Raw genomic sequence first — 22,412 nt, forward strand, 5'->3', positions numbered from 1 at the left:
GATGTTTTCCACAAGCTGCACAATTTCTCCTAAATTTCAATGTCCATTAAGTTTCCACCAGTGCCTGAAATAAAGTTATGCACAGGTTGGTCTGGAATTGTTACAAAATATACAAGAACATTTTTTCTAGGAATTATCTAAAAAGCTAATATATAATTTTAAGCATGTTTTTCGCAAGTCTGTTTCCTTTTTTATAACCTTTAAAATAAAGTTAAGTTCTCATACTAAGGCTATGAGGAGAAGTTGTGAATAGACTTACTCTGGAATTAAGAATATTTGGGTTTTTCCCAGCAAATCCGTAGGTAAAAACAAACTTTTACAGACAATTATGGTAAAATCTTGTTCGTACCTACGGATTAGCTGGGAAAAACCCACATTTGCTGTGTTCCCAATAACATCTATTACTTAAAATAGGAAAGGAATATAGTTTGTAACACAGACTCTTCAGTAACCTTTTCCACATGAATTGGACATGTCCAGTCTAATTTCAATCTTGACCAAACCATTCATCACATTTTCACAATTAATATACAATGTATAATTATTAACTGTCAATAGCAAATTATTAACTGTCAATAGCAAATTATTAACTGTCAATAGCAAATTATTAACTGTCAATAGCAAATAGTGCAGACCATGGTAGCTACCAGCTGTTCTTGGTCTGCACTTCCTGCATGGGTAGAACCAGTGTATGGGTGCAACCAGCGGTTTAAGGGTTCAACCAGTGCTAAACCAAATGTTAACAACATAACCCATTTATAATAAGAATGTGTTAGTCTCTATGACAACCATTTTTCAAAATAATATGAGCCACGCCACGACAAAACCAACATAGTGCATTTGCGACCAGCATTTGCAACCAGCATGGATCCAGACCAGCCTGCACATCCGCACAGTCTGATCAGGATCCATGCTATTCGCTTATCAACCTTATTACAAGTAGAGAAACTGATAGCAAACAGCATGGATCCTGATCAGACTGCGCGGATGCGCAGGCTGGTCTGGATCCATGCTTGTCGCATACACATTATGTTGGTTTTGTCATGGCGCGGCTCATATATCATTACCAAAGATAAATTTATATCATCTAATACACTTCCATAAAGTATCTAGCTTTATTTACCTTTCAGTCAATTTTTCAGAAAACAACATACCTCTCTACAATTTACATAAGAACAATGTTCTTAAAATACTATCAAATTACAGTAATATCCAAATGAAATTTCTTAAAATCAAGGTCATGGTCAAACTTAGATCGAATTTGAACAAACTAAATCACTGATTCACTTCATATTATGAACATGTATATAATATATCACATAATATAGTTATTACAATAGACACACTTATATAATTACCTATTTTTAGATTTCACATTGCTCATTGTCACAGGGAAATGGGCAGAAATAGTTTGACAGCTCGAGAACTCTCTTAAAATTCTGTTTAACATCCCCTAATTTAGCCTCTATGTTTTCTCAATTTTCATGTAGAAGTAACTAATTTCATTTTAAGACATTCATTGTTCAATTGTTTTATTTCTCTTCCTCATAAAACTTCTCTCACAAAAGCCGATCACAATAAACAATGTTTTGTCCATGTCGTCTATACATGTATAGGATTCTTTCACATCTTCAGACTATAAAGAAAAAAATTAAGAAAGCATTGAAATAATGATAACATATCTTAATCTCTATTAATGAAAGTTCTACACATACCCCTTGGACAGTCCCCCTTCTTATTTCCCCCTTTTCCCCTCCCTCACAGACCAAATGATGAGGCTTTCAGAATTTTTCACATAAATCAAAAGAAGTAGTGAATAATAATAAATCAACACTATTATTTATTTCAATTGTTACAAAATTGCATAAAATATAACTCTACTCTATTTAAATATATAAGATAAACTGAGTTAATGCCCCTGACTTGCATTCTTGCATTTAACTAAATAATGGTAATTTCAACTAGTTTGTCATCACTCAAACTTACATCACTGAAAAAAGTTACCATTATAAAGAAGGGAAAAAAAAGCCAAAAAGAAAACTGTAATATTTTTCTTAAAATACATTCAACTAAAATTTACATGCATATCAAATAAAATATTATATCACAATAAAGTTACATTATACTTATAATATTTTGTTTTTTTATTTTCAAGGCAAACCATGAATAAATTTGGTACCCAAAAAAACCGCCAACAAAATAATTATAGAACTGAGAAATATAAAATAAATAAAGACATACTTACTTTATTTGAATATTATTCTCACCTCTACCTGATTTATAATGAGATCACAACAAAAAAAAATAAAAACTTCCATAATTCATATTTTATCTCAACCCATTCATCACAATAGAATGCTTAAAGCATAATAAATTATTTCAGACATTCTCATAAGTCTCCTCACTATTTCGCCACTCTCAACTTTTTTTCACGATTTCTCTATTTTTTTTCATTACACCAGGTGAGTCCATCAGGTTCACATATGGTAGATGGCTGCCAATGGAGTGTATCCAGAAATTTACATCAGAGCATACCAATGTTATAACAAAGGAAATGGTACCTTAAAATATCATAGATATTTATGAAGAGTTTTAATGGAGTCAGTGATTGAGTGTCATCAAAATGGTAAATCTGGGTAAACAAAGATACATAGTAGTTTCTGAAAAATGTTGCCTGAAATATTATGTCTGCTGTTTTTTTGGTGAAAACAAATTTTCAATATATATTCGCAAAGAGATAGGTATAAAAATACTTTATGCTTCTTCAATTAAATGAAAAGTTCTGAAATGTTAACCACCCCTTAACCTGCTGAATTTGCGTAATGGATTTGCCCTGTTTTGTATTGGAACAGTCCATTGGAATTCATAATACTAATAAAAATAAACTCAGAATTCAATTGAAAGTTGATATTTAGTGAGAATCTTAGCCCGATTTTAGAACACATTTCATTTTTAGGAATTTTGCAGAATAAAAATCTAGAGGCATGCAGCTTTAAAGCCTACGAAATTAACATGATAATACACTACTATATGTGTAAATATATTGTTATTTCATCATAGTTACCATCTATAATTACACTTTGAACAAACTGAAAATATTTCTTAAATACACTTATTAAGACAATTGAACAACGGAAACACTTGAAAGAGTGATTGCTTCTTCAAGGTTAATATTTCACAGAAATATAGTTGACCCTGGTGACATACACAAGTGTAAATTAATTTCCTTATAAAACAAAAGAACATCTTACTTTATAAAACTGAAATAAGATTTTTTTTCTTCCTTCCATCAAGAGACAGCTTAAAATGAAACCTAAAATCATCAAATGATTTTAACCTTTAATAATGCAGTCTTAAAATACGACGTTTCCGGTAAAGAGCCTGTCCTGCCAGTAATTACCTATGCATTCTTCTGACCAGACTCTATTCTGCTTAATTTTATTGTTTTAACACCTAAAAAAGCGAATATAATCTCTCTTTTTTCAAATTAAAAACAGAACAAGCAAATAAGCGTAAAGATTATAAAAAAAACAACAAAAAACAAAAGATATATCCATGGAAAAAAATTTCCAAATCCTAAATTTTCTTAAAAAAGGGAGGTTCACTATTATTCACAAAAAGTCAAATACCTCAAACACTAAAATAATCTTACAATGTTAACTTAACTCCATGAGAATGGTTAGATAATCTGACAATAAACTGGCAATATAGCTACAATAAATTGGCAATAAATATACTATAATTTGACTAAAATAGAGATGGAATTTACAGCATATATATAATGGTAATATAACAATTACACACAATTAAAGCTCTTCAAATTTGGAGAATATTGCACTCAAAGTGCAGTTAATACAATTGAATGATCATTTTATGATATGATGAAAGTAATTTGTCATGTGTCACAATTCTCTTCGCACTTAAAGAGTTAAAACAAACAAAATATTTTGAAATTAAATATTCCCAGTATTTTATCATAATTATATCAAGTACCGGTATAATGTCTAAGTCCACCAACAATATAGATGGCATGGACGTGCATGCCAGCCTGGCTTCAAACTTATTGCAAAGGCTGATTACTTATGGTTTTAGCAGGGTAAAAGTATAGTAATTTATCCATGCATGGTCATGATTCCCTACAAACTATAACTCATAATAATACAAATGTCAGTGTTGAATTTTTTTTTTGATGTTTATAATATCCAATAATTTATTGTTTTCTCATTAACTGACATCTTATGAGACTTTGTGGCTTGTGTAGAAATTTTGTTGACTCCTATAGGACATGATCAAACTAAGGACACCTCACAATATCCCATACTCTGCTAGCTTGTTCTGCTCAGAATGTGAAATCTGTCCCTGAATTTAAAACTGTTTGTTGATAAATTTACCATTAACCCGATCAATAAATTAAATGAACTTGTCAATATTTCAATTTGGACAAAACCAATCATCATTTTAGGTGAAATTTTTAAAGTACTTTTGTATACATGTGTATACTGACTTAATATTTAACAGTGCAGACCTGATGTGTTGGCTGATAATGTAAAAAAATACATGAAAGAGCTCTGTTGTTGCCAGCATGCCCAAGGCAACCAATAGTTTAATTGCAAGGATGTGCAATCCCACTCAAGTAAAATAATCAAGTCTTGTATTCATGCAAGACATTGAAATAATGTTAACGAAATTTCAAAATTATTTTGAACATTAACTTTTTTTACAAACCTACCTGTTAAATTAAATATTAAGTGATAATTAATACTGAAAAATATTTCTTTTTTGTAAAAATGCATCAAAATAAACACCCAACTTATGTTGAAATTAAAAGAAATACACCTTCCTTTTTTCATATTTGGAATTAACACTCAATTTTTCAGGAGTAAATCTTATATCAGTGTAACTGTAATGAGGTTTTTTCCTTCAGTGATGCAAGCAGCATGGGTTATAAAGTACCAAATGTTCACCTTCAGCTGTGATGACTGTAATAAATTAAAGATGCTACATGGAGAGTTAAAAATGGGGGAAATTGTTTACCCTATATTCTAACAATTTACTCATTGGGTAAATTAACCATCAAGAAAATACATGCCCACAACAGCTGGTTAGTTCAACCTATGCTTCTTACAGCAAGATTTTTCATAGCATCATTTTTGCATAAGATAAATGTTTCAGCATCAGTATCAGAGTTTGTATTCAATTTCAAAATTGAAAATAAAATAAACTATAAATCCCCAATAATATTAACACAACAGTAAATGTTATATTGATATATATTACAAAAATACGTTACATAAATACATGAATTTTTGATAAAAATTCCTGTTACAAATCTGGTTTGGTAGTTTTTGGATAAACTATGCTAAGCACATCTACTTAATTTCAAGGAATTAATTTTCAAATTTGCAGCATGCATTGTCTTTTCTAGACCATTATTTTATAATAACTCTAATAACATCCAAAGATAATTTATTCAGTTGTTGAACTCTGAACTGCTTTATCCTGGTCAAAAGTATATTTTGGAGTTTGTAACGTTTCAAATTTATCTTTGATTCATATGGGAGGGGAAATAGTGTATGAAAGTGACATTGACTTTTGACCCTTTGTACTTCCTATTTGTTTAAAGTCTTTATTGCTCTAAACCTTACAATAAACTGAGGGTTTTGAACATATTAATAATTCTTGCGAAATACCAATGAAAAACGAGTGAGATTTTACGCACATATATAATGGCTGCGAAGGATGGTCAGCTGTATACCTTTAAAAAAGCCAAACAAAATGCTACCAAGATGAATATCTGTTTAGATCTGCTCATTTGTTGAAATTAAAGGGGAAGCTTTATAACACGAAAATTGCATTTGTAGCCTCCGCATCAGTAGTACTAGATTTTACGGCTTAAGAAATAATACATAAGGGGTGTCAGAGTACACATCTAACTGTAAAACTAGACGATTTCAATGTAACCATAACAGTATTGCTTGAAAACTACCATGTAACCTTACCCAACTGGAAAGCTACCATGCTACCTTACCCGTATAGCTGGAAAGCTACAATGTTACTTTAATCGTATAGCTGGTAAGCTTAGTAACAATGTTACCTTACCCGTGTAGCTGGAAAGCTACAATTTTACTTTAACCGTATAGCTGGAAAGTTACAATGTTACCTTATAGGTATAGCTGAATAGTTACAATGTTACATTAAAAGCTAAAATGTTACCTGAACCGTATAACTGTAAAGCTACAATGTTACCTTAACCGTTTAAGAGTGACTTAAAATCAATCTCATCCACCATCACCCGGAAATATGAAATGCAAAATTATTATCTGAAGTAGTGTAGCTGAATGCTTACTAAAAATTCTTAATCAGTTTTTAACTTTGTTTCTGTATCAATCTGGTCTTTCTTTCTTACCTGTAACATTAAAATCACTTTTTAATTTCTTGTATATCATATTTTATTCTGTCTCACAATTCAATATTACAACCATTGAACTGTCTCATCCAGATTAACCATTACACTGCAGATTTGTCAAAATCAAAGACTAAACGGTGTAAAGATTTTTCTATATCGCTCAACTTTGAATATTTCCTTCCCAAGTGAATTAAGGAAATTTTGCAGTTCTTACGTTTAAAATATATCTGTTATTTATATGTGAGTGAAGAATTTGAAAGTGACCTTGACTTTTTAACCACGGTACTTCCTATTACTGTTTGCTTAAATTATTTATTGCTCTAAACTTTCTAATTTACTGAGGATTTTACACATATTAAAAATTCTTGAGAAATATCAAAGGAGAGCCGAATAAAATGCTACCTAGATGAAATATGATAAACAAGACCAACAAGGAAAGCGGCGTTCAATGAACGCAACCCTCACACGACCCAACAACAAAAACCAGTGGCACGGAGCCAAGGAGGATCCCAAACAAAAACAGGACAGGGTATAAGGCAGAGCACGGACAGGCTAATCACTTAAACGATCCATAAGAAGAAATAATGTGTAACTGATAAGGAATTCAAAGAAAATGATTGAATACTAGTAATATGCCCACAAAGTCAAAGGGTACAGGGGAAGGGGACAGAAGACCCGGGGAAGGGGTGTGTCTGTTTTGATCTACTAAGTTGTTGAAATTAGAGCGGAGCTTTACAACACGAAATTCGCATAACGTCCATTTCTAAGTAGTACTCGTTTTAAACTGGATAAGATATAATGCATAATAATGTAACGTAACCTTATTGCTGGAAAGCTAGTATGTAACCATAACTGTTAAGCTGTTCACGTATAAAGTTATCTTAAAACGTATCTAACTTTAACCGTATAGCTGTAAAGTTTCAGTATAACCGTAACGGTATATCTGTCAACCTTAAATGTTAACTACCCGTATAGCTGGGAAGTTACAATGTCACTTTACGAGTATGGCTGTAAAGGTACAATGTAACCTTAACCGTAAAGCTGGAAAATTAAATTGTAACCTTAAACGTAAAGCTCGTATAGCTGGAAAGCTACAATCTTACCTCATCCGTACAGCTGGATATCTGCAATGTTACTTAACCCGTTTAGCTGTAAAGTGCAATGTTATCTTACTCGTATAGTGTGAAAGCTATAATGTTATATTAACCGTATAGCGTGGAAGCTATAATGTTATCTTAACCATATAGCTGAAAAGCTACAATGTTACCTTACCCGTATAGCTGGAAAGCAACAATGTTATCTATCTTCCATTGTGTCAAACCACAGACACTTAGGGTTTGGAGCTCAAAACGCCTTTAAAATCCAAGTAAAATGCATATTTGTCAATCCCAGCACATGTACTGATCATATATATATAAAAAAAACTTAATATAAACCGTTTTAAAAATAAAACATATTTCAACATCTATAATAATGTATTATTATATCCAAACCCCAAGTGTCTGTGTGTCAAACTCCTGCTTGGGACTGAGACTTTCTTAACTGTATAGCTGTAAAGCTACAATGTTACCTTAACGTATAAGGGTGACTTCAAAATCAATCCCATCTTCACCAACCAGAAATATGAAATACAAAATAATTATCTAAGTCAGTGTAGTTGAATTTTTACTGAAAATATCTGACAGTATTTGTTTCTATATAAAATTCATACCTGTAACATTAAAATAATTAAGTCTTATTTCTTGTATATCATTTTTAACTATGTATTACAACCATTGTCCAAGATGTTTGATACTGGTTAACCATTACACTGCAGATTTTGTGTAATAGAAATGTCAAAATTAAAGTAAAACTAAGCAGACATAACAGTGTAAAGGTTTGGCTAAATCGCTCAACTCTGAATATTTCCTACCCAAGTGATTAAAAGCAAAAATTATGAATTAAAAATATGCCATTAGCTTGGTCTATTTTTACATAAAAACATCATTATCGGTTTTCATTTCTTGTTATATGACTTTTTTCACGGAAATACTTTTTTCTTAAAATTGTTCAAGTTATTTACTTTCGGGAGTAATTTATTACTTTATAGATAACATAATCTTAAACCAAGATAAAACTTTACCGATGTAGAAGTTACATGTGGACTTTGGATCAACGTTTTAAAAGATAAATATATTTTGTCATTGGCAACAAGGTGAATCTTTACAAATAACTTAAAAGCTAAAATTGGAGATGATAATTATACATAGACAGTAAAAAAGGAATAAGTTAAATATCAGTACAGGAGTAAAAATGAACTTTGAAAACTTAAGAACTGTGATTAAGTGTTGCTGTAAAGTATTATGTTTAAAATGACTGTGGAAGGAAATTGGGACAACTTTATTGGTGAATAGATCAGATCAAATAACACGTTGAACAAAATTACTACAAAATGGCGACTGGTAAACAAATAGATACGGATATTCTTTTCGATGAAATATTTGATGTATTATGTTCAATGTGTGAAAATAAAGGAAAAAACACTGAAGGTGAAAAATACTGTGTAGACTGTAAGGATTATTTTTGTATAACTTGTGTTCAAATTCATGGTCAAGTGCCTCTGTGTGCTGGTCACAAGGTGCTGGATAAATCTCAAGTTAAGTCTGGAACCAGCAAAAGTCTGCCGAGGGCACCAACAGAGAGATGTGACAGACACAGTCATAAACACATTGATATGTACTGTCAGAACCATGATAATGTTGGCTGTTCTACATGTATGGCGGTTGATCATAGGTAAAATTTACATTATATAGACAAAGATTATAGTATCAATTAAAGTTACATTATGCTAATTTTTTCATTGTCAAGTTCAGCTGAATTGACTATAATATATTTCACATAATGGACTTTTATAATGGTGATTGACCAACAGTTGTTATTGGAAATTGTTCAGGATAAAACATTTATCTGGCAGAAATATTAAAGACTACCTCACTCTCTGTATAAAATGAATGTTACATGTAAATTTCGATGGATATTTATATACCGTTTGATGGGCATAATGTCACTTTAATATATAGAATGTTTGATATGCACTTAAAAGTCTTAACATAATATTACATCTTAAATACTGGTATGCTACAGATGATTACATATTATCTCTACAGACATATCATAGCGTCATATTCATAAACTGCTTTAACTCATTTTTCAGATTATGCAAGGATACATTCTACATACCAGAATTTATCCAAAATAACACATACCAAATTTCTTCAAGAGAAATTCAAACACAGTTGAAAGAATTAGCTACCACCCTTGCAGAAAAAGCTGATAGATTTAAACAGGATAAGCAAAGGCTGTTAAAGAGGAAAGCAGAACTATTGGCTGAAATCAGAAAATTCCGTCAAGAAATCAATGACCATTTGGACAAGTTGGAGAAAAGTTCTATAGATGAGATAGAAGATAAAGTCAAATGTCTTGAAGACAAGATTGAAGAAGGTCTCAAACAACTACAAGCAAACAAGTCCAGGATTTCATCAGCTAATGATAAATTAGCATCTACAAACACACACCAATCTGAAGTGTTTGTTTATGTTAAAGTGGCAGAGGATGCTGCAAATGTTGCTAACACATATATCGAAGATGCAAAATTTAAAAGTACTGTTGAAGACTTAGATTTTAAACCTGATAGAACAATTCTTACACAACTAGAACAAAAGAAGACTCTAGGCATATTGTCAGAGAAACTTACAGAGACTACTGTCTCTTTATTTCAGATTAAAGGAAATAAATCATATAATGTAAAAGTTATGTCTGATAAAAGCAGTTGTTATATCAGGAGTGTCTGCTGTATGGATGATGGTTCAATAATTATAACTGATCACAACAACAGCAAGCTTAAACGGTTACACAGTTATAACTATACTGTCACTGACTATTGTGATCTACCTGGAGACCCATGGCAAGTGTGTATGATCAATAACACACAAGTAGCAGTAATTGTTCCATAACAAATGGAAGTTTATATCATTGCTCTAGGAAGAAAAATGAAAACAACAAACAAGATTAACATTGATTTTGAATGTTTTGGTCTTGCATATGCAAACAATAATTTATATATTTCAGACCATGACACATCAGTATATTTGTATACATTGTCTGGTAGGAAGCTTAGACAGTTCAATAAGGATCAATCAGGACATACGCTGTTCTCTAGCATACACAGTCTAGCTGTCAGTAAGGATGCTACAAGGATTTATGTTGTTGACTATAATAATGGACTGATAGTTCTGGACAACAATGCTCAGGTTATTTCATCATTTAATGATATACAATTAGAGGAGGCTACATGTTGTTATCTTACTGAAGCAGGTAGTGTTCTGGTATCTGGATATGGCTCCATTAATGTTTTACAGTTTACATGTGATGGTGAGCTGATAGGAGAAGTTATAAAATTATACTTTATATAGTGGAACAGTATAAAGTGATTTATGTTTGTACAGTTTCATCTTATTTTACATCTTAGCACATTTAAGGCATTTCTGGTGTTTAAACACTTTTCGGTGTAATTCTATCTTTCGGATCATAGAAAATTTTTCACCACTAGGTGTCGCACGCAAAATTGTTATCTGAAAATTGTTTCACTCTATTTTATATTTTATTTATTGCTCGTCAACAGTTATTCTCAATAATTATTTATTTGGGGAAGCTTATTTAATCTACCACGTAGTCGCAAATAGCTTCTGGTTAAAAAGCAGTTAGTTTTCTCGGCGACACTGTCACAGCATCAACGACGAGCGTGAGTGACCTACTTAGGACAGCGTGGATAGCGTGGGTTTGTTACATAATTTGTATCGTTCCTTTTCATTAATCTCTTTGTTTGAGAATAGTTATGAATGTTTTGTTACTGGGCCACTCTTTTACAAAGCGCCTCCAGAGATGGTGTGGTACGAAATGTTTGTTGAATTTGAATTTAGATTCGGACCGCGTGCAAGTTTATTGGCATGGAGTGGGCGGAGCTTATGTCGCGTCAAAGTCTAAAGCGAAATCAATTTGGTGCGATGTTTATTTGGTAGATGAATTGGAGATAAACTGCACAGTTGTAGATATTGGAAGTAATGATTTATGCATTCCAAATTTGCAGCCAAATCAGTTGGTGGATAGCATTATCAGTTTATGTTCAAATATATTTAGTCGTGGTAGTCAAGTTGTTGTCATCTATGAAATTTTACATAGAGCTGGTGACCATGTATATAATGCCAAGGCTGACACAACAAATCAGTTATTGAAATCATATTGTGAAGACAAGCCTTCCCTAATATTTTGGACTCACAAACGGAACAACTTCAACCGTCGTTTTATTAGGGATTATGTTGCAAATGATGGTGTCCATGTTGACAACCAAAAGGGCATGCCTCGTTACTATGCTTCAGTTAGAGGCTCCATTTTATTGGCTGAAAAATGTTTATCACAATAAGTTTCCTGTCTTCACATGTGTATATATTTATATATATTTGTATATGTATTTCTTTTACATGTTCTTTTCATACATTGTGTTTCAGATTATATACACTCAATTTGACAAAACAGTGAATGAGTGATAGTTGTGTGGGACATTTATTTCATGCAAAGATTTGATTTGGTATAACTAACATTAAAAGATTTGCCATAGATAAGTAAGTGATAATTCAATTTGCCTTTCATTGTTGCATTATTTATGAATTGTGTTGCCATACAATTCTCATCTATTCTGTTTAGTTTTGGACCATTATCCTAATAAGGTCCCTGTTAACAACATTTAGTGCCCTGAGTTGGCATTGTTAATTTTTTATACCGACACATCCACCAGTTTATACCCAGGATATTCGTTGTATGGTTGACCATTTGAACATGGTTTGCTCCCTGTCCAACTTTATGTCATGTGTTTTACTTATATAAGCTTTATATGCCTTTCTTTCTTGTTTTTTAAATAAACAGTCCAGTGCCCTCTGGGCCTGGACATTTTCATCCAATTTGGTATTTGTTCTACTTTATCTTGACATAAATAAACTGCTGAGTCTTGCCAGGTGCAAACATAAAATTATACTTTATATAGTGGAACAGTATAAAGTGATTTATGTTTGTACAGTTTCATCTTATTTTACATCTTAGCACATTTAAGGCATTTCTGGTGTTTAAACACTTTTCGGTGTAATTCTATCTTTCGGATCATAGAAAATTTTTCACCACTAGGTGTCGCACGCAAAATTTTTATCTGAAATTTTTTTCACTCTACCGCCACCACCCCACCACAACTCCTTGCCTAGTTTTAATATTGTTTGTTTTAATACATGTTACTTTTATATGTACAGGACGAATTGCTGTCCAACTTTATGTCATGTTTTTTACTTATATAAGCTTTATATGCCTTTCTTTCTTGTTTTTTAAATAAACAGTCCAGTGCCCTCTGGGCCTGGACATTTTCATCCAATTTGGTATTTGTTCTATTTTATCTTGACATAAATAAACTGCTGAGTCTTGCCAGGTGCAAACATAAAAGCTGATACTAGTAGTAGAAAAGGAGGAATACTGTCAGTCTGTTGTAATCAACAAATGACTAAGATGTATATAAGCAGATCGGCAGATGACAACATTGAAGTGTATGATATCTAATCTTTTAAGTAAATATATAAACCACTATCAATAAAAGAATTATTTAAAGAATATCCTGATTCATATGTAAAATTTGATATTCAAACATAAAATGTAAAAGAAAAACACAGTCACTTAAATAACTTGATTGTGACAAGTATATACATTGTAGCATGTAATGATACTAGTTGAATTAATTGTGAATATACATAAATTATGCTGTGAAAATTTATTTAAATTTATCAATTACATTATATTGTTGCATTATGATTGTATATAAAATGGATTCATATTTTTACTTGTATGTTGTGTAAATGAGATTGTGTTCATGAGTGAAATAGAATTCAAACGCATACATTTCTAAATTTATTCTTTTCCATGACTTTATTAAGTTAAAAGATGTGATTTCCTTCTTGACCAAATACTGCTTATTATGTAATAAATATTATACCAACGACAAACGGTGTCATTTACATACATTCATATTCTTTTCTATTTTAGTGATTATTAATAATATTTTAGTGAGTCGAATGGTCATTTTAACAAAAAAAGCGCTCATACGTTTCTTTCTGTTGTTAATTGTATTACAATTCATACAAAATTAATTCTACGACAACCTGAATGCAGTCACATGAAATAAATTGAGGAATTTATATCAAGTCATGATTGATTTTACTTGTGACAAATTTTGTTGGTATGGTTGGTTGGTTGGTTTTACAGCGTTCATACCAACACAGTTTCATATGACTCAGTATCGAAATAGGAAAGCAAATTTTGGCTAATAAGATTTCCCCTTAAATTATATTGCATTATTCTCAAAATACTTATTATCAGGTTCATACATTCTTTAATTACTTTGATTTGAAAGACAAGTCAGTAATTTTCCACAAATTCATTGTGTAACAAATATTTTTTAAGTAATGGTTGCCTAAAACCAGTATTCTGATTTTTTAAAAATACCTTGTAAATACAAATTAAGAACATCAGGTTAAAGTGACATTAAGCAAATGAAAAATTTCAAATTAGAAAAAAAAGACTGCTCATCAAGGTAATTGACAATTACATGAGATACCAGATGCTTGCATGTAAGCTTGGACAGTACACTGACAGTCAAATAGTAAATTGACTGAAAAAGAATATATCTACCAGAGATCAAGAATTGTCTATTTATTATTTACAGGTATTTTATTTTTTTCTCGTTTATTTAAATTTATTATATTTTTGTTGTGATTAATACTTCCGAGGGATAACTTTGTTTCCAGATTTTCATATCACACTTAGTTATAAATTTTGTAATTTTATTTCACATTATGTTTATATTAAGAAGAAACTGTTTACCATTTACTTCAAATATCATTGACTTTACCTGACAGCATAATATTGTAACAATTAGGATAGTTCACAAGTTTTTTTTTGTATGCAGGTTGAACTTTAGTTTAAACATATTTATTTAACCTCGATTGCGAAACGAGTTCTTGCAACTTATATAATCACTTTCAAGTCTGCTTCCTGGAACCAACCAGTACTGGTGTCATATGAAGGTACATGGTCGCGAAAAGAAGGGCTCGAACCTGTGATCACTAGGTTGAAAGGTAAACACCACTAGGCAAACGCTCCCCTTTATCCTACTGATTTTATGCAATGGAGTTTTCCTTGCATTGATTATTTTGTCCAAAACGATATTGTTACTATAAAAAGAGCAGCTTTTAACAATACAGTTTTTCTATATCACACCGACTCATCTTTGAACATGTCCAACTCGTGTGAATCAATTAGAAGAAATTGCTTCTTAAGAATGCCATATGCTTGGCTTAAATTATTTCTTATATTCTACAAGATACAATCATTTATAAAATCTAAAATTTATTATCTGATAATTTCATGGCAAAACTATTTTTCTTAAAATCATTCATGCTATTTTCTTCCGAGTTACACTTCTATTATGGTAAACCAATACTACATGTTTATAAATTCTTTGTGCCCATTAGTTAAATAGATTATGAGAAAAAGTTACACTTTGTGCATAAAGGTATGACAGTGCCATTCTTGATTTATAGCAACCATAAATGGATTGAAGTTTATCAAAAAAAGGGACTTTTGTCACAAACTTGAAAATGTTAGGAAGATGTTAATATAACAGGAATTGAAGAAATCTTTTTTTAGATTTGAGGATCGTAATTTCACTTTAAATCACTATGTTTAAAATAACAGTGAAAAGAAACTGAGACAACTTTTACCGATTTAAGCAGGTTTAAACAAGACAATTAACAAAATGGCGACTGGTGGACAAATTAATACGGATATTCTTTCAGATGAAATATTGGATGTTTCATGTTCAATGTGTAAAAATCAGGGCAAAAACGCTGAAGGTGATAAATACTGTGAAGATTGTAAAGATTATTTCTGTGTTAGTTGTGTCAAAGTTCACAGTAAAGTGCCTTTATGTGCTGGTCACAAGGTGTTGGATAAATCTCAAGTTAAGTCACGAAGCAGGAAAAGTCTGCCGAGGGCACCAACAGAGAGATGTGACAGACACAGTCATAAACACATTGATATGTACTGTCAGTTCCATGATAATGTTGGCTGTTTAACATGTATGGCAGTTGATCACAGGTAAAATTTACTATAGATAAAATTTTCTATATTAGGATACACATGTATATCTCTTTTTCAATTTAAGTGACATAATGCTCATTTTTTGTTGTCAACTTGATCTGAATTGTCAAAACATTTAACATGATAGACTGTTATAATAATATTGACCAGCAGTTGAATATAAAAATTGTTCAGGATAAAACATTAAGCTGCAAAACAAATAAAAAGACTGTCCCTCTTTCTTTATAAATTGGATGTTCAATGTAAATTTCGATGGAATTTAGCAGTTATATGGGCATAATGTCATTTTAATATATGGAATGTTAAATAATAGGTTCTTAGATGTCTTAACATAATATTCTTTCTTAAATATTAATGTGTTACAGAGAATAAAATATTATCACTTCAGTCATCTCATAGTTTCATACACATAAACTGTCTGAACTTATTTTTCAGATTATGTAAGAATATATTCTACATACCAGAATTTATCCAAAATAACACTTACAAAGTTGCATCCAGAGAAATTCAAACAAAACTGAAAGCCTTAGATACCACCTTAGAAAAACAAGCTTATAGATTTCAACAGGATAAACAAAGGCTGTTAATGAGGAAAGCAGAAATACTGGCTGATATCAGAAAATTCCGACAAGAAATCAATGATCATATTGACAAGCTGGAGAAAAGTTCTATCAATGAGATAGAAGATAAAGTCAAATATCTTGAAGACAAGATTGAAGATGGTCTAAAACAGCTACAAACAAAGAAGTCCATGGTTACATCAGCTAAAGATAAATTCGCATCTACAAACACAAATCAAGCTGATGAGTTTGTTTATGTAAAGATGGGAGAAGAAACTGCGAATGTTGCAAACCAGTATACCGAGCATGTCAAAATGAAAAGTACAGTAGAAGACATAGAATTTCAACCTGATAGATCAATTCTTAAAAAGTTGAAACACAAGAACAACCTGGGCACACTTACAGAGAAAGGTAATAAATCATATAATGTCAAAGTTAGGTCCGATGAAAACGTTTGTGATATCACCAGTGCCTGCTGTATGGAAGATGGTACAATAATTCTGGCTGACCACAGCAACAACAAACTTAAACGGTTACACAGTTATAACTATACTGTCACTAACTACTATGATCTACCTGGAGGACCACATCAAGTGTGTCTAATCAATAACAAACAAGTGGCAGTAACTATTCCATCACTAAAGGAAGTTAATTTCATTTCTCTAGAAAGAAAAATGGAAACAGCAAACAAGATTAACACTGATTTTAGATGTTTTGGTCTTGCGTATGCAAACAATACTTTATTTATTTCAGATGAATACACATCAGTATATATGTATACATTTTATGGTAGCAAATTAAATCAGTTCAGTCAGAATCAATCAGGTCATAAGCTGTTCTCTGACATACGCAGTATAGCTGTCAATAAGTATGCTGCAAGGATTTATGTTGCTGACTATAATAACGGGCTGATAGTACTGAACAACAATGGTCAAGTTATTACCTCATTTAATGATGAACAATTAAAAGGGGCTACATGTTGTTATCTCACTGAAGAAAGTGGTGTCCTGGTATCTGGATTTGGCTCCTATAATGTTTTAGAGTTTTCACCTGATGGTGAGCTGTTAGAAGAGGTTTTAAAAGCTGATAGTAGGAAAAAGAGAATTGAGTCAGTCTTTTGTATTCAACAAATGCCTAAGATATGTATAAGTAGATGGATGGATGACAACATTGAAGTTTATGATATCTAATCTTTAATGTAAATATATGAGCCACTATCAATAAAGTATTATTTAAAAACCATCCTGATTCATATGTAAAATTTGATATTCCAAATATAAAATGTAAAAAGAAAAACAGTCACTTAATAACTTGATTGTGATTAGTATATACATGTACAATATGTGATGATACTTATTCAATTCATTCTGAATATACATGATACATTATGTTGTGAAAAAATTATCATATACATTATGTTGTTGTATAATAATTTCATATAAAATTGATTTACATTTTTAATTGTATGATGTGTAAATGGAAGTGTGATCATGGGTGAAATAAATGTAGCATTTAAACGCCTAAATTTTCTACCTAATCTAAATTAATTCTTCTTGTATGACTTAATTAAGTTAGAATATGTGCTTTCTTTCTTGACAGATGTCATTTAAATACATTCATGTACATTTAAATTTTTGCAATTTTAGTGATTATTAATAACATATAGCGAGAAAAGTGCTCGCTAGTTCCTTTCTGTTGTTTACTGTATAAAATTAATAAAAAATTCATTGTATGGTACCCTGAAATACACGAAACAAACTGAGAAGTTATATCAATATCTGGATATAAGTAATCCCATTAAAAACGCAAAATTTCTTGAAAATTGTAAACTTGGTTTGATTGAGTCATGAGGGATAATGAAAAAGTGCATCATCCCTCACGGCCCCTAGCACCGGCTTGAGTGGTACTCAATTCTCAACAGATAAAGTGCTGGACTCAATGATCCCAAAGGACCAGAAAAATATAACACCTTTGAAGTGAAGTACGGGGCAACTTTTTACGGCTGCCACAAAGCATTTGCCTCCTGCTGTTGTGATGTATGAATATCCGGAAAAAAGTGATCCCTTGGTACAATAAAAAAACAAAATTTCATGAAATTTCAGACTCGGTATGATTGAGTCTGTATGTTCCTTTGCACTGCACTTTAACTCAATCCGATCTATCTACTTTGATACCTCTTGTAGTTTCAAAGTTACGTCCCGGACAAGACAGGTGGACGGACGGACAGCTAGACGGAAGGGCGTACAAATGAAATTGTACATATGTGACTTTTCATTTGATCTTTCAAGTCATTTTAATCCCATAAGGCCTTAAACAAGATATGTTTGTAAAACATGTATGTCCCCTATCGGCAGGCAATCAGTCATGTGATCAGGTTTTATGACTGACTTTTGACCTAGTGACCAAAAAATCAATAAGGGTTATCAACTGGTCATGACTAGTCACTGGGTAATTTTAACCGCAAAGGTTGTGTGCAGCACTTTTATGATAAAGTCATCACAAATCTTACTAAATAACATAGGCAAACATTTTATGAATCATGTAGGCCTCATTTATGACAGTCAAGTTGTTATATTACATAAGAACTTGAAATGTGTATATTGTTGTAAACCTGATATCAGTGAAATTTTGTTTATAGTGATTATTTCTTTGATACAACAACAACAACAACAACAACAATTATTTCATACATTTGTGACAATTTTGGATAATTAAAGTAGTACCATTTTTTAATACCTTTGATTTAATTTGATGTTTTTATAAAAGCCACTTATCATGTGTCAATTATGCACACTATCAATATACAAGGGTCATAAAGAAACATCACATGCCTGGGGCTATGTCCAGCCAATGTGTTTAGCTACTGAGTTAAAGTTTTATCTGTTTGTTAAGTATTAATTACTACTGATCCATTTAAGGATTATTACCACATTGTGCATATTCATTTGTGATGCATACATTTCTCCAATATATGTTGTCTCCTAGATTAACAATAGTTACATGTTAGAATAAGTTCTGGTCCTTCGGGATCATTGATGCCAACACTATAAAGTGTTGAAAATTAAGTACCGCTCGAGCCGGTGCTAGGGGGCGTGAGGGATGTTGCACTTATTCATTATCCCTCATGTACAGACTCAATCAAACCGAGTCTGCAATTCTTATGTTATTTTGTTGTGATAAATGCTTCCGAGGGATCACTTTGTTTCCAGAATTTTGTACTTCACAACAGCAGGTGTCAAGTGCCGTGTGGCAGCCGTAAAAAGTTGCCCCGTACTTCACTTCAGTGTTGTTGTTTTTTCTGGTTCTTCGGGATCATTGATGCCAACACTGTAAAGTGTTGATAATTGAGTACCGCTCAAGTCGGTGTAGGGGGCGTGAGGGATGTTGCACTTATTCATTATCCTTTATGTACAGACTCAATCAAACCGAGTCTGCAATTCTTATGTTATTTTGTTGTGATTAATGTTTCCGAGGGATCACTTTGTTTCCAGAATTTTTCATTCTTATTAATCCATACATAATTTATTCTTTTTATAGTAATCTTAAGAATAGTCATGATTTTGTATGTATTTTGCATTTTATTATTATTGCATTTTGTTATAATATAACAACCAGCAATATTTGATGTGATAAAACCTTCAAGGGTTAATGTTTAGACCAGAATTTTAAACACTTAATACTATACTTACTTTGCCATCATGAAACTTATATCATAAGAAAAAGAATTTTATGTAGATTATGATTCCATGCTTTATATTTTATTTTATTGTATGTATGTATTTAAAGATACACAAGTTATTTAAAATTCATTTGTTTAGAAATAAACGGGTGGATCCTTATTGTTATGTAAACAATGCCTTAGGTGTCAATCAACTGTCAATTTAAAATAGGGCAAACTCCTAATAGGGCTTATCAGTCAATCAATTTTGCTGTTTTATGTATTAATATGTTAAACTAATTTTAATTGGCCTGTGCAAATTAGCCAGTTACAATTCTTCTCAAGACCATTATAAAAACGGCTGCACAGGGCTTATCAGGAGAGAGGAGAACAGACCAAGATTAACTGTGGATATTTTGCTGTACAATTACTTTGGTAATTGAATAAATATAAACATTTAATTTGAACACTTAGAAAATTTACAACCTGACAGATTTCGAACAATCGTTTGGAATTTAATGTACTGTTTTGAACATCAATGTTAGAGAACTTCAACTTGAATAAATGATAATGTTGATCTTAATTCTACTGCTGATGGTTATGAACTTTATACTGAATTTGGCCACTTTTGGAACTGCTTTAACAAGAATTGGACTTTACATTTTTTTTATGTATGGAATCAACCATGTATTAGTTTTAACTGTGGAGTTGTATGCAGATTTTAAATATAAACTAAAGGCTGGCATATTTAACATTGTACTTATTTTGAATTGACACTTCTTATAAATATTTACACTTGAATAAGACATAGTGAAAATTGTGCATGTGTGAAGTCTTCACTGCAACCACTTGTGAGGCAATTTGGTGGTTCCTGGCAAACCATAAAACAAGCCAGTGGTTTCGGCTCCTAACAGAAAGACATAACGCCCTAAACTATAATTTGAAAGAATCCTGTAAGCTTGGCGGAACCGCGAAAACCCATGTTACGACAATACCAACAGCATTTTAAGTTCAATAAGAATATCAACCAAGGCAATTTAAAGTGTTAAGTAATTGGTCAAAAACCCTCTTTACATACAAGATCAATATGACCTTGACCTTTGACCATAAAATCAATAGGGGTCATCTACTGACCAAGACCAATGCAACTGTAAAATTCGAAGGTAAAGGACCCACGTATTGTTGGGATATTGTTCAGACAGCAGCGTTTTCACATGTAAGGTCAATATGATCTTGACCTCTGAACCCTTAAACCCAAATATCCATTGAAGTTATCTTCTGACCAAAAGCAATTCATCTGTTAATCTTGGAGGTAAAGGGTCCATGTGTTGTCCAATTATTGATAGAAAACAATTTTGACATACAAGGTTAATGCGACCTTCTGACCCCAAATTCAGTAGGGGCCATTTTCTGGCCAAGATCAACAAAATCACTATGGGTCATCTGTCTGTCATGAACAATCACCATACCAAGTTTGAAGTGCCTAAGCCTAAGCGTTCTTTAGTTATTGATCAGAAACGTTCTTACCTACAAGTTCAATGTGACCATGACTTTGACCCCAAAGTCAATAGGGATCATCTGCTGGTCATGAATAATCACCGTATCAAGTTTGAAGGTGCTAGGCTTAAGCGTTCTTTAGTTATTGACCAGAAACGTTCTTACCAACAAGGTTAATGTGACCTTAACCTTTGACACCTAGACCCTAAAATCAATAGGGGACATCTGCTGGTCATGAACAATCACTGAACTAAGTCTTAAGTTCCTAGGTCTAAGCTTTCTATAGTTAATTATTGGAAACCGTTTTTATCTACAATGTCAATATGACATTGACCTTTGACATCTTGACACCAAAATCAAAAGTGATCATCTGGTTGTGATGAACAATCACCATACCAAGTTTGAAGTTCCTAGGCCTTAGCATGCCTAAGTTATTCCTCGGAAGCTGTTTTTACCTACAAGGTCAATGTGACATTGACCTTTGATCTCTTGACCCTAAAATCAATAGGATCATCTGCTGGTCATTAACAATCACCATACCAAGTTTGAATTTCATAGGCCTAAGCGTTCTCTAGTAATCACTCGGAAACAATTTGGTCTACAGACTGACAGACCGACCGACCAACAGACAAATGCAAAAGTTTATATACACCCTCGTCTTTGAAGGGAGGCATAAAAAGTCACACATGTAAAAACCTTAACATTTTTTGCTCCTCTGTGTTCGTAAAGACAGCCAGATTGACTTAAAAATCATTCTCATCCACCACCACCCAGAACTATGAAATGCAAACTTATTATCTGAAGTAGTGTAGCTTAATGCATACTAAACAAAATCTTAATCAGTTTTAACTTGTTTCTATATCAATCTGGTCTTTCTTTCTTACCTGTAACATTAAATTTACTTTTTAATTTCTTGTATATCATATTTTATTCTGTCTCACAGTTCAATATTACAACCATTGAACTGTCTCATCAAGATTAACCATAACACTGCAGATTTATCAAAATTAAATACTAAACGATGTAATGATATATTTTTTTAAATCGCTCAACTTTAAATATT

General features: G+C 31.9%; 2 protein-coding genes across 2 annotated transcripts; both read left to right on the forward strand.

Moving 5' to 3' along the window:
* The first annotated feature begins 8,447 nt into the window (after positions 1-8,447).
* On the forward strand, positions 8,448-10,836 carry LOC132721771 (transcription intermediary factor 1-alpha-like). The gene is made up of 2 exons (XM_060706149.1): positions 8,448-9,178; positions 9,600-10,836. Exons 1-2 carry the CDS (start codon positions 8,838-8,840, stop codon positions 10,396-10,398), a joined length of 1,140 nt encoding a protein of 379 aa, XP_060562132.1. The 5' UTR covers positions 8,448-8,837; the 3' UTR covers positions 10,399-10,836.
* A 4,234-nt stretch (positions 10,837-15,070) lies between these two features.
* LOC132721753 (uncharacterized) lies at positions 15,071-17,648 on the forward strand. The gene is made up of 2 exons (XM_060706120.1): positions 15,071-15,631; positions 16,070-17,648. The coding sequence occupies exons 1-2, from the start codon at positions 15,291-15,293 to the stop codon at positions 17,382-17,384; spliced, it is 1,656 nt and encodes a 551-aa protein (XP_060562103.1). The 5' UTR covers positions 15,071-15,290; the 3' UTR covers positions 17,385-17,648.
* The last annotated feature ends 4,764 nt before the right edge of the window (positions 17,649-22,412 follow it).

Source organism: Ruditapes philippinarum, unplaced genomic scaffold (assembly GCF_026571515.1).
Source record: "Ruditapes philippinarum isolate M1 unplaced genomic scaffold, ASM2657151v2 ctg1407_1_1_1_1, whole genome shotgun sequence".
NCBI classification, from domain to species: Eukaryota; Metazoa; Mollusca; class Bivalvia; order Venerida; family Veneridae; genus Ruditapes; species Ruditapes philippinarum.

Coding starts and splice junctions, on each gene's coding strand:
- LOC132721771 (XM_060706149.1), top strand. CDS start 8,838: ATGGCGACTGGTAAACAAATAGATACGGATATTCTTTTCGATGAAATA. Junction 9,179..9,599: donor TGTATGGCGGTTGATCATAG/GTAAAATTTACA, acceptor CTCATTTTTCAG/ATTATGCAAGGATACATTCT.
- LOC132721753 (XM_060706120.1), top strand. CDS start 15,291: ATGGCGACTGGTGGACAAATTAATACGGATATTCTTTCAGATGAAATA. Junction 15,632..16,069: donor TGTATGGCAGTTGATCACAG/GTAAAATTTACT, acceptor CTTATTTTTCAG/ATTATGTAAGAATATATTCT.